Here is a 15,689-nt window from a genome sequence, read left to right on the forward strand (position 1 = left end):
TTTATGATCGCTGCCTATTTAGAGTTTCATGTCGCGGCAGACACGTGCTTGGTTGTGCACAACTGGCAATTCTCCCTCTCCATGTAACTCATATAGCTAAGTATTTTGATATTCAGCAAATAGAATTCACTCAATTTTAGCAGTATATTACTAAATTGGAATAAAATCCTTCTGCTAGATGGGCTTTTTCATAATTGATAGTTGGTAGTTTTTGATCAATTTGATATAAGCGGAGCTTGATGCTTTATATTTTTCCCAAGGGACACGTTCTCCTGATTTGTAAAATTTAGGAACACATTAAATATCTTTACGGATGCAATGAAAATGTAATCAAATAATGTGTTTTTCTTTAATAAAGGATACAAGGAGACATTTACAAGCAAGTTTAATAATAACATAACAGGCTGTTTAGCGATTCCCGTTTTTCCATCCCCAAATTTGAGACTTCGTAAAATGATAAGGGAAAATTATGTTTCATAAAACTTACTTGTGCTCCTAAATACACTTTACAGTTCGCATACATCCATTTTTAGTCTCAAACGCGAGTGAAATGCATTTTTTTGAAAATGATATTTTTGTGCTTTACAGTATTTTATTCATGCAAATATAATATATATTTTTGGTTTTCATTTTAGTTTATAATATGACTGAGCATGATTGAGATATTCAGTCTCATTGCATTATGGATATTATATATATGCAGTAGCACTGCATTTCCTTTTGAGTAGATAGTTCAGTTACAGCGTCTGTGAATTAGCACACTCAGAACACAGCAGTCTATGGTATTGTGATATGAAACAAGCTGGTGGAACAGAATTCCCTGTGTGTGTATATTCTTAAACCAAGAGTATTTTGTTTATGCAAAAACATTACAGCGTAATACCTAAGAATGTGCTCTGTGTTCAGCATTTGTTCTGTAGACGTTGCCTAAGAAAGGTTACTTTGTTTCATTATGCGCTGTTGAACGGCAGCTTCTAAAAAGATATGAAATGTTTATTATTGCGAGATCTGCTACAGGGACATTTATTATGAGATTATAATGTTTTGTAGTTTAACTTTGATCAGACCGGCTTTTGTTTCTTTCCAGATAAGAGCGGCAGGAATGGTATCAGATTTAATGAATACATTTGTATTGAGAGATGAAAGGATACAAAAGTTTTGTGTTTTAAAGCATCACAGTGTAATTGTTGTGAAATGGTTTTGTGCGTTTATTATAAATGTGTCATTAATTCTTAACTTTAACTTTCTTTGACATAGACAATGTGTCTGTTTATACTGTGTAATATTCATACCAATCAGAATTTGGTCACATTCTCATACTTTATGCATCATGTAAACTTGTTTATTCCATTTAGTGGATTGTCATGCAAACATTACTTTAAGCTACCTTTTTGAACTTCCAAGAGCATCCAAGATGTAGATGAGTTGGTTTCTTCATTATCAGAATTGGAGAAATCAGTAATAGATCCTGTGCAGTGAATGGGTGCCGTCAGAATGAGCTGTCCAAACAGCTGATAAAAACATCACAATTATCCACTAGCGATCTTCACCACTCCAGTCCATCAAAACCAGTCTTGTGAAGTGAAAAGCTGCATGTTTTTAAGAAACAAATCCATTACTGATGGACTGGAGTGGTGTGGATTACTTGTAGATTAATGTGATGTTTTTATCAGCAGTTTGGACTCTCAATCTGACGGCACCCATTCACTGCAGAGCATCCATTGGTAAGCGATGCAATGCTACATTTCTCCAAATCTGTTTCAACGAAGAAACAAACTCATCTACATCTTGGATGGCCTGAGGATGAGAACATTTTCAGCAAATTTTCATTTTTGGATGAATTATTCCTTTAGCCAGAATACAGGGGCCTGTACCATGATAGTGGCTGAACAAACTCAGGGTTACAGAATTAGTTTTGAGTTGACAAAACCAAACCAATCCGGCTTTTTTGGTACCATGAAGCGGATCATCAACTTTCTCTGTCAACTCAGGCTTGATCCTGACTTAATGGACCATGAATGTGTGACATCAGTAATGAGCAGCCAATCACATGCCTTGAAACTGTGATTCACTTCTCGTGAGAGAGTCAGTGTGATTCACTACCAAAGATTAAAAGATTGAACAATATGAAGAATTTAAACACATTTACACAGCAAGATGAAACGATCTATCCATGAAAGAATAAAACTTAAAGAGAACATCTTACCATGTAAGTGCAAGTAATAGTTGTAAAGTTAGTTTATAGAGTTTATAATATTAATAGGTATAAAAACACTTAAAAATCTAAACTCGTATGTAGTCATGTTTACAGCTATTGATTCTAAAACTTATTTATATTGCATATTATCTATATGTTTATATTAATTTAATATTAAATCTTAATAATTACTATTAAACTAAGCTGGCTTGTGTAATGGATTAAGGGTATAATAATTATATAAAAAATAATCATCTCTAAAAATCAGATGATTTTCTTTAAAAATGTGCTACTATGTAGATAAACTGGCTTTATTGCGTCAGATATTTCGGTTTAAGATCTCTAAACCAGAACACAACCTGCCCCGAAGCAGGTTAGCTGTGGAGTCTAAGTTACTATGGCGATGAACACTGCTAAAAGCCAAACCACTTTCATGGTACCTAAAACCCAGAGTTGGCGCAAACTAAACTGAAACTTATCTGGTTAGCCAGCTAAACCGGCGTCATGGTACAGGCCTCAGATCTTTATGGGAAAATGCTGTTCATGTAAACAAACTTATTGCAGAGCAACTTTATTATGCCCTACATGTTTCATAGATCTACTGGTAATGCTGTAGCAGTTTTATATAATTTTTGAACCGTTCTAACAATCCAGGGTATTGCTGCATAGTGATCAACGTATCATAAAGTGATGGGTTAAAGTTAATGATTTACAGTAAAGTCTCTCATTTACAGGGGTGTTAATGGCCATTTGCCAAAGAAACACACCCCATCGCAATATGGCAGGGATATAATAGATTGTGTGCATGGTCATATGACCAGTAAATCATTGATTTTATATTACTTACATCAATCAGAGCCGGCTGTGGGACTAATCAGATTCTTTATAACAAGTAAAGGATACACATCAGGGTTATTATAGTTTACATAAAAATAAAACCATAAAACAATTTTATGTTACTTGAAACAAAACTTTAACTGAAATAAAGTGCAAACAATAAGCTAGTTGTCAAGGCAGCATTTTCATTTTCTTTTAGTTTATCTTGATGTGCTAAAATAACTGAAAATAAAAATGAATGATAATTATATTGAACAAAAAATTATGAAAATGACAAAAACACAAAACAAAATGACCAAAATTTGAACTAAAATTAAAATGAAAACAGAAAATGTAAGAATAAAAACTAATTAAGCTAACTAATAGTATCTCAGTGATACTAAAATAACTCAGGTACACATATATTTATGCACGTTTGGAATTAAAATATAAAATATAACTTGATGTCATGTGAAACCTTTTAAAAATTGCATTTGCATGTAAAAAAATAATGCATGATAAATAATGTAGACAGATACAGTGTAGACAAACATAAATTGCCAATGTGTTTTTTCTCTCTTTTTCTTTTTCCTGCACATTGAAAATTTGCGTCACTCTTTAAAGCATTGCCTTCCATTTACGATAGATATGTAAAGCGGACCATTTGTGAATTAGCACAGTCAGAGCTCAGCAGGCTTCTATTGTGATTTGAAACAGTTTGGCTCATTTTGCAGTGTGTTCCCTGCATGTGTGCTCATTCTCTTAAACCAAGAGTATTTTTAATCAAGCCGATTGTCTTCTAGCAATATACTCACTTAAACTTCATACAAGTCTTTTCCTGTGTCTCAGATTTTCTTTCTTTCTCTGCATCTTGATCATTTTGTAACATAAATCCAAGAGCTCAGTCCATGCTCCCCTGGATCAGAGTGAAGGAGTTATTACACCATTGTGCCCTTGAGCAAGACCTGAGAAACTGCATCTGCTCATTAAACCATGAGAAGTGGCTTTAAATCAGTAGTTCTAGTAGTTCAATATCAGTATTACTATTAGCATAATGTAGGTAAACTGACTTTTAGTATAGCATTGGATCATAGCTGTTTGCTTTCTAAATATCTCTTGAATTCCGATGAGTTCATGCTCTCAGCAAACAATCATTTACAGAACATATTGTAATTGGTACAGGCCGTGTTTATCCTTATTGCAAGCCACCCCATATTTAAAACCTGTTAACTGTCACAGACCCACCGGTGGGCCCACTTGCCATTACATGTTTTAAACAGTAATATCTTAGTCTGAACCTAAAGCAATCTTGACAAAATATCGTTTGAAAGCTTAAAGACTCTAGTTTTCATATTTGGTGACTGATTTTTGAAATAGTTTACAGAGCAACCGTAATTTATTAATTTGTAAGAAGAGTACTCATCAGACTCAGAGCGAGAACTGACCTTTACTTTGAAATAGTGATACATATATAAAATCATGAAAAATCAGCCATTCATGTTCATGTCAAGTGTTCAAAAGATAACATTCATTCTATTTTTTGAGAAAAAAACGTCTAAAAGTGTTTCGAATATAAAGAAAAAACAATAGGTTCTCAATTTTTGATGCAGCGTGAACTATAACGTACGTCCAGGGTTCTTGCTGCATGTCTTTTATGTGTTTTTTAGAGGTTGAATTGAAATCAAATACTGCCATACTACCCTTAATACTTCTGAATGTGATGTCTACGTCATAAATATTGAGAAAAGTAAGGAAAAACATGTTTCAGATCACTCGAACCATATATGGAAATGGAGCCGCCCTTATATGGTTACTAATGGGGTTTGATGGTCATCTAGTGGAAAAGCTTGGTACTACGCCCAAACTAAATTTCACTGAAAGCTCATTTTTTGAGATATCAACCTCAAATTTGGAACATAACTTTTTCAGATTTAGATTTTTGATTTTCTAGCAGTTTTAGAGTAAAACATGTTTTGTAAAATATATATGTAAAATTTTTACATTTTATATTTCCATAAACTAAAACTTCCATAACTTTTTTGTAATATACTTTTTATAACTTTTTTCTTTAAAAAGAGACCAACCTTAAGTATCTGCTCCAAACCATTCAAAATGTATAACAATTTAAGTTGGAAATGTCATTTTCAGGCCTATACTCAAAAAGCGGAACCGACAGTTAACAGATTAATGTAGTAAATTCCTTATTGTAAGTTCGTTTTGTTTGTGTTTTGTTTTTTGGATTTAGGTATGTCACACAACCTGTCCATGTTGGTTTCTATCTGGCTGCTTCTACCAAGTAACAGATGAACCTAATTACTGTAGTATTCGATTGAATGCATAACATTTGACCTCAAGAAATGTTTACTCCACCCTTTCACAAGTCTTCAGCTCTGCATGACTGTGGTAAAGGAATATGCTGAGTTAAATGTTTAAGCTATATCATTACCGCAGAAAATAATTTTGATTGTATAATTTTGCAAAATCAAAAGGGAAAGAAAAGCAGACAGTTAACAGTATCGCAAATAGAGTAATGCAACTGGAGTATAAAATAATGCATCTGTTGAACTGTTTTGATAGTACAGCCCAAAGTAATCAGCTCAAAAATGTGTACTTCAGAAGTCATAAAGAACAAAACAAAACAAAAACATAAAAGCTTTAACGAAGAAAGAAATGGGAGCTTACTTCTGCCACGGAATAAAAATAATAATATTTAAAAAGTCAATTGCAACTTTTTATCTAATTTTTTTTTTTTTTGCAATTGGATTTACATCTCACGATTAATAACTTGCTATTGCGAGATATGAAGTCGTAATTCAGGTCTTTAGGGTCTGGACAAGTCTTTAGAAGTTTATAACTCACAATTATGAGATACAAAGTCGCAATTCTGAGGAAAAAATATGAATGGCAAGATATAAACACAGTTCTGAAAAACAGTCTGATTTGTAAGATATAAACTTGCAATTCTGAGAAAAAAAAGTAGGATATAAAAGTGCAATTCTTAGGGAATTTTTAGTCTGAATTTTGAGTTATAAACTAGCATTTTTGAGACAAAAGTCAGATTTGTGAGATTTAAACTGGAAATTATGAGATTTATTAAAAAATTAACTTTTTATTTTTTAATTCTGTGGCAGAAATAAGCTTCCATAACAAGCTTCACATTTCTATTAAAAAATTTGGCAACACTTTAGTATAGGGACAAATTCTCTCTATTAATTAGTTGCTTATTAAAATGCTTATTATTATCATATTGGCTGTTTATTAGTACTTAAAGCACATATTCTGCATGACCATATTCTACATCTCTAACCCCACCCAATACCTAAACTTAACAACTACCTTACTAACTATTAATAAGCAGTAAATTAAGAGTTTACTGATGCCAAATTTGTAGTTAATGTCTTGTTAATAGCAGAAATTGGACCTTAAAGTGTGACCAAACATTTTTGTTGTATCATAATTATTTTCTTATTTAGCTTAAGTTGTTTGCATATACAGTTGAAGTCAAAACTTTACATACACCTTTCAGAATCTGCAAAATGTGTTAATTATTAATGTGATCTATCCCTATCCCTAAACAAAAAAAACACAACTTTGGATCGTTCAGGTAACAACACAGTATTAAGAATCAAGTGTATGTAAACTTTTGAACGGGGTCATTTTTATAAATTCACTATTTTCTCTTGTGGACTATATGTAAACATATTTTATATGAAATATCTTATTCAGGCCAGTACTAAATAAACAATAACATGCATTTTGTATGATCCCTCTTATTTTGGTAAAATAATTAACATTTTGCAGATTCTGAAAGGTGTATGTAATGTTTTGGCTTCAACTGTAAATCTTTACTTTATCTTATTCCTGATTTTTCTTAATCCATTAGCGCTTTATTCATCATTGCTTTTTATTTGCCCAGACTGGTCGCAGCTTGAGAGTGCGCAACACGGTGAGAAGACAGACCCACAACAGCAAGTGTGAGTCTCAGATGAACTCGAATGCACGGTCTCAGTCCAATGGGATGAAACGCGGTGGCAGCGACTCTGCCTTGAAAAAGACAGGCGGCACAATTACCCAGCAGTCCAAGATGAGGTCGTATACTATGCGATATAACCGAGCGACTGGAAAATCCATGAGACTCCAGCAGAATAACCTGCCTGCCAGCACCAGCCAATCCCAGGTCGCAAGCATCAAACCTTCCCTCAGCCAATCACAGACAATTACAAAAGTCACCACTACCAAGGACAAATCAGAAGCGCTGGGGTGAGTGTGCTGCATTTGGGCTCTGTCTCAATGTAGTTTATATATGTTATGTGCTAATAGTAGTATGTAAAAGCGCATTAGATGCTTCACAGAAACATTGTGTTTATTTTCTAAACATTTAAAAATGGACTTATAGCAAATACATATTAAAATTTTTGTCTTTTTCTCTTCTATGTTTTTGTCATAGTTTGTCAAAGCTAAATTTGTGTCTGTTACTTGTTTCTTAAACATTGTTCAGTGTGAATGGTGCCAAGGGATCTGTTTCTAACATCACTCTGGAGGAGGCAGTGGAGTATCTGTCACTATCTGACACCAGCCATCAGCTGTGTGGAGCTTCATTCATACAGCACCACACCTTCAGTGAAGAACTAGCTAAACAAGAGGTCAGCAAACGTTTCAGTCAGAATTAAACCTGCCTTCGTCTGGGACCGAGGACGCCTCTCATTTAGATATTCAACGGCAGCAAGCCCACTGCACTTAACATCATATTGAGCAAAACCCAACACATCGGTTGGTCTACAATATTACTCATATGAGTTCACACACAGGCTTATCGCCGTGTAAGTTGTAGTGCGTGACTTACTATCCAACAGGATACGGTATTAAACAAGATAAGCTAGGTAACCTTATAATCGCTCATAGAAAAATACATCGGATATCATCTTTTTTTGTCATGACTAATTTATTAATGGTCCAGCATCATCTGTATTAAAGGGGTCATATGACGTTGCTAAATCCGGTGGCTGGATGACGCCATGGAGGGCACGCCATGGCTAATAACATATTTTTCTGTTGTGTGACAAACTCAGAACACATTTTAATAACACTTTACATGGACTTTAAGGTTCAAAAAACACATTATTTTTCACATACTGTACATTATTGTTGCTCCTCTATGCTCCGCCTTTCTGAAGCGCATCGATTTTTACAAAGCTCTTCGATCTGAGAAGTGCGGTGTGGTCTGATTGGCCAGCTATCCAGTGCGTTGTGATTGGCCGAATACCTCAAGCGTGTGACGGAAATGCTACGCCCCTCAACGTATTCTGATGCCGTGTCCCGGTGCGACAAGACAAACAATAAAACCCATTATAAACGAGGCATTTATTACATCCAGTGGGGACATAATTACTGATTATAATGACTTATACTGTCTTTTTACGCGTCGCGTTGCATCGTGCCGCGTAAACATTACCATGTCTACATTTGTGTAGAACATTTCAAAAACACTAAATGTTGTGCAATATAATTATTTTATCCTCGACTTACAGAGCTTTAATAATAAAGTTGTAGACACAGAAACACTTTCTCAAAAAAATATAACATTAAACACTGGAAAATATTTTCTAATAGTAGGTTAGTTTATATTACATCTTTAACCAGCATCATAAACTAGTGATATTTGACTAAATTGGCCCCTAACAGAAAGGCTTGTAATAGGAGTCAAATGGTGTAACCGATTACACCACTTGCCATTTCCATTTAAAATTAAATTTGACAGGCATTATCATGGTCATGTATATGGTAGGTAAGTACATGACCTTGGTGGGAATATTTCAAATGTCATTTTTAAAGTTAATACTCATTTTTATAATAATGATGAATTATCAATGTATTCCTGAGGTCATACCATTTGACATGTATACCTAAGAATACCTGACCATACCCTAAAAATGTTAAATTATCTCACATTTTAAAGAGAGTTACTAACATTTGCATGCAGCAGTTAGTATCACCAGAGGCCCTTCTCTGTGATATAATTTCCTGTCACATGACCTTCTTGCAAAATATTAACAAAATGGCTCCTTGAATGGTAGTTGCACCGCCTTGACACTCAAGGAATTTGACTTGATTCCCATAATTCCCCAAATTAATTATAATATTCAGAACAATGATGCTCCATTTACTTTTATTTACTATTAAATTGTACAAATGTAAGATTATGCCAAACTAGCTGATCTGGTTTTTATTGAGAATTTCACCTTTTCTGAACAAGATCAGTTCTTTGGTACAAAGTTTTTACGGTTACGCCACATTGACATTTTTGCAATCATCCCCCAAATATTCCCTCAAAATGAATTAAAACCAGAAATTTTAGACTTGGTCCAAAAAAAAGAGAATGTATGCAATTCATTTGCACATTTATTTTGACATTTTAACCCTTTTAAACTTAATTAAACGATATGGACACAAAAAAAGTAGAGTCACGTCATTGACCCATTTACAATACACAAAGTGGTTTGTAATTACATTTTTAGGGGGGACAACCCTCAGACAACCCCCCCCCCCCCCCCCCCCCCCGTCCCCCTGAAATTTACGCCCTTTGTTGGGTGATACTATTAGAAAGCCATATCATTATCTATCTGTCTGTCTGTCTGTCTGTGTATATATCTGTCTATCTATCTTTCTGTCTGTATATACAGGTGCATCTCAATAAATTAGAATGTCGTGAAAAAGTTGTGGTGAAGGCGCAGTGGTTAAGACACATGCCTTTGGTGTGAGAGACCCGGGTTCGAATCCACTGTGAGACACCAATGTGTCCCTGAGCAAGACACTTAACCCCTAGTTGCTCCAGAGGCGTGCAACCTCTGACATATATAGCAATTGTAAGTCGCTTTGGATAAAAGCGTCAGCTAAATGAATAAATGTAAAAAGTTAATTTTTTCTTGTAAGTTATTTCAAAAAGTGAAACTTTCGTATATTTTAGATTCATTGCATGTAAAGTAAAACATTTCAAAAGTTTTTTTGTTTTAATTTTGATGATTAGAGCTTACAGCTCATGAAAGTAAAAAATCTGTATCTCAAAATATTAGAATATTTACATTTGAGTTTCAATTAATGACCATCTCTACAGTATAAATTCCGGGTATCTCTTGTACTTTGAAACCACAATAATGGAGAAGACTGCTGAATTGGCAATGATCCAGAAGACAAACATTGATGCCCTCCACAAAGAGGGTAAGTCACAGAGGGTCATTACTGAAAGCTGTGGCTGTTTACAGAGTGCTGTATCAAAGCATATTAAATGCAAAGTTGACTGGAAGGAAGAATTTGGGTAGGAAAAGGTGCACAAGCAACAGGGATGACCGCAAGCTTGAGAATACTGTGAAGAAAGCTGATTCAAACACTTGGGAGAGCTTCACAAGGAGTGGACTGAAGCTGGAGTCAGTGCATCAAGAGTCACCACGCTCAGACGTCTTCAGGAAAAGGGCTACCAAGCCACTTCTGAACCAGAGACAATGTGAGAAGCATCTTACCTAGGCTAAGGAGAAAAAGAACTGGACTGTTGCTCAGTCCAAAGTCCTCTTTTCAGATGAAAGTAAATTTTGCATTTCATTTGGAAATCAAGGTCCCAGAGTCTGGAGGAAGAGAGGAGAGGCACAGAATCCATGTTGCTTGAAGTCCAGTGTGAAGTTTCCACAGTCAGTGATGATTTGGGCTGCCATGTCATCTGCTGGTGTTGGTCCACTGTGTTTTCTGAAGTCCACAGTCAATGCAGCCATCTACCAGGAAATTTTAGAGAACTTCTTGCTTCCTTCTGCTGACAAGCTTTATGGAGATGCTGATTTCATTTTCCAGCAGGACTTGGCACCTGCCCAGACTGCCAAAGGTACCAAAAGCTGGTTCAATGACCATGGTGTTACTGTGCTTGATTGGCCAGCAAACTCGCCTGACCTGAACCCCATTGAGAATCTATGGGATACTGTCAAGAGGAAGATGAGAGACACCAGACCCAACAATGCAGATGACCGCTATCAAAGCAACCTGGGCTTCCATACCACCTCAGCAGTGCCACAAACTGATCACCTCCATGCCACGCGTAATTGAGGCAGTAATTAAAGCAAAAGGAGCCCCTACCAAGTATTGAGTACATATACAGTAAATGAACATACTTTCCAGAAGGCCAACAATTCACTAAAAATGTTTATTTTTTATTTTTTATTGGTCTTATGAAGTATTCAAATTTGTTGAGATAGTGAATTGGTGGGTTTTTGTTAAATGTGAGCCTAAATCATCACAATTAAAAGAACCAAAGACTTAAACTACTTCAGTCTGTGTGCATTGAATTTATTTAATACACGAGTTTCACAATTTGAGTTGAATTACTGAAATAAATGAACTTTTCCATGACATTCTAATTTACTGAGATGCACCTGTATATCTGTCTGTCTATCTGTCTGTCTGTTGTCTGTATCTATATATCTGTCTATCTATCCGTCTGTCTGTCTGTCTGTATCTTTCTGTCTGTCTGTCTGTCTATCTATCTGTATATGTCTGTATCTATATATCTGTCTATCTGCCTGTCTGTCTGTCTATCCATCTGTCTGTCTTTCTGTCTGTGTTTCTATCTATCTCTCCATCCTTCTGTCTGTCTGTTACAAATAATTAATTACATAGTCCACATATATATTTTGTAATGTAATTAAATACTACAAATTATTGTAAATGATTTAATCATAAGGATTGTTTTGTATCACTTAAAGGTTTTGCGTTTGGGAGGGATTCCTGCTCTTATTAAGCTGCTGAAAAGTGACAATCCACAGCTGCAACAGACCGCTGCCGCTGCACTGCGCAACTCGGTTTTTAAAGACAGCGTTAACAAGCTTGAGGTGAAACGTTGTGAAGGAGTAGAGGCCATTATGTCCTTGCTCAAAAACACCAACGTTATAGAAACACAGAAAGAACTCACTGGTAAGACGTGCCGCTCTCACTCGACTCTTTCCTTGCTTCAACATTTTAATGTGCCGTGTGTCATTAGTTGTCCTATGATCTCATCACATCGTATGTGAATGGTGTCCTTTATAGTTAAAATAAAAGAAAGTGACATGAATTGGTTTTGTGTTTGATATTAATGTTTATCAAATTTAAAAAGAAAATAGTATACAATGTGAGGTATGGAGTATGACCCTTTGATGTCTGTTCAGGTCTGTTGTGGAATCTGTCCTCGGCTGATGAACTGAAGCCAGAGCTGATCAGGAACGCCATGCCGCAGCTTACAGAAAGCATTGTGGTGCCATACAACTTTTGGACTGACAGCAACAAACATATTGACACTGAGGTCTTCTGCAACACCACTGGCTGTTTAAGGTGCGTTATGCTGTCCGAGTCCTGCACAGAAACTGACTGTTGAATACAAGAACACAGTGACATCTGAACAAATTAGGAAAAAATCATATTTTTAAGCAAAATATAATAGAGATAAATAAGGGTATCTAAAGGAGACAAAACGTTGCCTATATAAAAGAAATGTAATTTTTTTGGATGAACTATAACTTTAAGTGAAACAAACAAGTATCTCAAAATATAATAGAGATACTTGTTTGTTTTAATTAAAGTTATAGTTCATCCAAAAAAAATACATTTCTTTTATAATTTAGGCAACCTTAGAAACTCTAAAAACACACATAAATGGAACAATTAGTACTATATTCCAAATTGTATGCCAGCTTATGTCATTCCACAGAAAAATAACAGTACATGCTATTGAATGACATGAGGGTGAGTAAATAACTCGTACTTTGTCAAATTCATAACCATAATTCATAATTTTATTGCTTACCTAGTACCTAAAAATCTATGCAGTCTATGCACATTTTCACTTTCTTGCATGGTGGCCTATTATGCCAGGAGTGCTGTTTTCAGGTTCAGTGGGTTGTTTTTGGCAAGAACAAGTGAAATATAGTCACACACTATTTATCGTGTAATGACGTCATCTTTAACACCCAATAATCCCTCACACGGGCAATGACTTACACTAAACCACCTGAGCGATGCTTTATAATTCATCTGTGCTCATCATCATGTTGTTTCATGCAAGTTTTCATACCAACTTGTTTGTTATCGGAGGCAGATCACAAGATGTTGACGTACTTGGGTTGGACAGAAAGTGGACTGTTACACCAGACTAGCATACAAATAATCATTGTGCGGTTGTGCAAAATTAATGTCTGTTTTAATGTGAAGTTCTGGTTGTGCTCTTGCAGGAACCTCAGCTGTGCTGGTGATCAGGAGAGGATATCGATGAGGAGCTGCCCGAAACTTATCGACGGTCTCATAACTTACGTTCAGACTCAAATGGAAATAAGCGATCCAGATGACAAGGTTATCATGCTTTCATTTTTGCTGCATGATCTCCAAATTTTTAAATTGAACTTTTAGACTAACATTTTTTTTGCTGCATACAATATTTAATACATCAGGCTTTTGTTGCTCATATAGAAAAATGTAGAAATTTTATTCAGAGGCACATATATGCCATTTTCTATTGTGAGTTTCAAAACATAATGCAGTGCAAAACGATGATGAACAAATAAATGTTATTCAAAAGCCTGATGATCTACTCACATTTTAACATGATTTTTCTTAAAAATTATGTATGGATAATCAAGTAAACCTAAGTTGCTTCAGTCCATTAAATGTATATCTTGAAATATTGCTTACAACATAAATGTTATTCTTACGTTTACTTGATAAATATTCCAAAAAAGACACATGAACCATGAACTGAAGGTGGACGTTTGTACAATTATGCTAAAAGACCTTATTCTAAAAAGTATAAATGATTAATAAGACAACAGAAAGCATGTAAAAGATTGTCTATTTGATCATGTTGAAAATGTATAGTCTCTAAAAATTCACATATATCATTTATGATACAGTAGGCTTTATAGGGTTAAGCATATTCATAGAGTTTTAATGTCTACCAGAATGTAGTGCAAAAATGTAGTGCAACAAGCTAAAAGTGACTTCTGTGTCCTGGTTCTGTTTGTTTTGTTGATGTGGGAGCAGTCGGTGGAAAACTGTGTCTGCATACTTCATAACTTGAGTTACCAGCTAGAGAAAGAGGCTCCAGATCACTTCAAACAGTTGTCTGTTCCTGACGAGAAACCAAATGAGAACAATAGCAAAAAGAGCCTCTTCAGCCCCAAGAGCCCCAAGACCCCAAAGGTACGAGCTGTTCCTGATAAAATGACTAGCATGCAGGATGTTTTGGATGCTGGTCAAGGATTACTTAACCTAAAAATAAGACTCACATTATTATATTCCAAACGCATATGACTTTCTGTATTCTGTGGAACACAAAATAAGAAATATTACACTCCTGGAGCTTTGAAAAGTGTCTTTTGAAAAGTTGCCATTTCAAATAAATGCTGTTCCACAAAAATATTAAGCAGCACAACTGTTTTCAACATTGATGATAATAAGAAATGTTTCTTGAGCAGCAAATCAGCAAATTGGAATGACTTCTGAAGGACCATGTGACACTGAAGACTGATGCTGCAAATTCAGCTTTGATCACAGAAATAAATTACATTTTAAAATATATTCAAATAGAAAACATTATTACTGTTTTTGCTGTATTTTTGATCAAATATATTGGTGAGCATAAGAGACTTATTTCAAAAACACAAAATCTTACCGACCCCAAATTTTTGAGCGGTAATATTTGAAAATATCAAATTACCATTCAAAAAAATGTTATATATGTCAAAAAATGTGTATATATGTTTCTCTGAAAAAGCTAAATTACACATGTTTGGAAACACATGAAGGTGAATAAATGATGACAGAATCTTCAAATTCGGTTGAAATCATCCTCCAACCAGCAGTACTTTTTTGTAATTTCCATGCACCGAACCAGCAATGGACCAACATGGAAATTTATACTATTAATATTAAAGCTGTTTTTTTATATATATTAACCACACAGTAGTTTAGACAGAAGTTTCAAGTTGTCTGAGTGTTTAAAAGGCCTCTTCAATACATTCCTTTTTGTTATCAGGAGTTCAAATTTCCAGCCATGGAGAAGGACAATCCTGAAGGAGTGGATTGGTTGTACAACCAAAAGTCTCTGCAGATGTATCTGTCTCTGCTGGGCAGAAGTCAGAAGGAGGCCACTCTGGAAGCGTGCTGTGGAGCCCTGCAGAACCTGACCGCTTCAAAGAGCCCTGTATGTACACTTACTGGAAATACACACGCAACTGAACTTGAGGAACTTGTTGTTTAACTTGTATTTTGACCTCTGCACAGTTGTCCACTCTGATGAGTCAAAGCATCATACAGAAGCTGCAAGGCCTGTCTGTCATTTCACACCTGCTGAAATCAGGAAACCCTGGCCTACAGAAGACCGCCATGTCCTTAGTGGGCAACATGACCCGGGTGTCATCTCTGCGGGGTGCTATGGGTAAGAGTCTTTTGTAACACTCAAGTGCCACTGCTAAAGATGAACTATGAAAGAGTGATGTCAGTTCTGTGCTGTAGTTTGCGTGTGCTTGTTGAGCAACATCTGCACAAGCACAGGAACAGACAAGAAAATGTAGTTCAAGCAGAGTGTGCTGTAAGTCTCCTGAGCCTCTGTTTGCTGCGGGTGTTTTGTTTCACACACTCTATGCTTGTGTGAATGGACGCCAGCAGATTG

At 35.5% G+C, this 15,689-nt stretch overlaps 1 protein-coding gene across 2 annotated transcripts in view; it reads left to right on the plus strand.

Moving 5' to 3' along the window:
* The window catches only part of LOC306860213 (plakophilin-1-like), a 33,352-nt gene that overhangs the window by 3,452 nt on the left and 14,211 nt on the right, over positions 1-15,689 (plus strand). For both annotated transcript variants that reach the window (XM_079401790.1, XM_079401791.1), the window contains exons 3-10: positions 6,930-7,273; positions 7,512-7,656; positions 11,755-11,962; positions 12,196-12,358; positions 13,255-13,372; positions 14,060-14,218; positions 15,054-15,221; positions 15,302-15,455. In XM_079401790.1, coding sequence (XP_079257916.1) covers positions 6,930-7,273; positions 7,512-7,656; positions 11,755-11,962; positions 12,196-12,358; positions 13,255-13,372; positions 14,060-14,218; positions 15,054-15,221; positions 15,302-15,455 — 1,459 coding nt within the window. The remainder of the gene's footprint in view (positions 1-6,929; positions 7,274-7,511; positions 7,657-11,754; positions 11,963-12,195; positions 12,359-13,254; positions 13,373-14,059; positions 14,219-15,053; positions 15,222-15,301; positions 15,456-15,689) is intronic.

This window comes from Barbus barbus (genome assembly GCF_936440315.1).
Source record: "Barbus barbus genome assembly, chromosome: 41".
Classification (NCBI taxonomy): domain Eukaryota; kingdom Metazoa; phylum Chordata; class Actinopteri; order Cypriniformes; family Cyprinidae; genus Barbus; species Barbus barbus.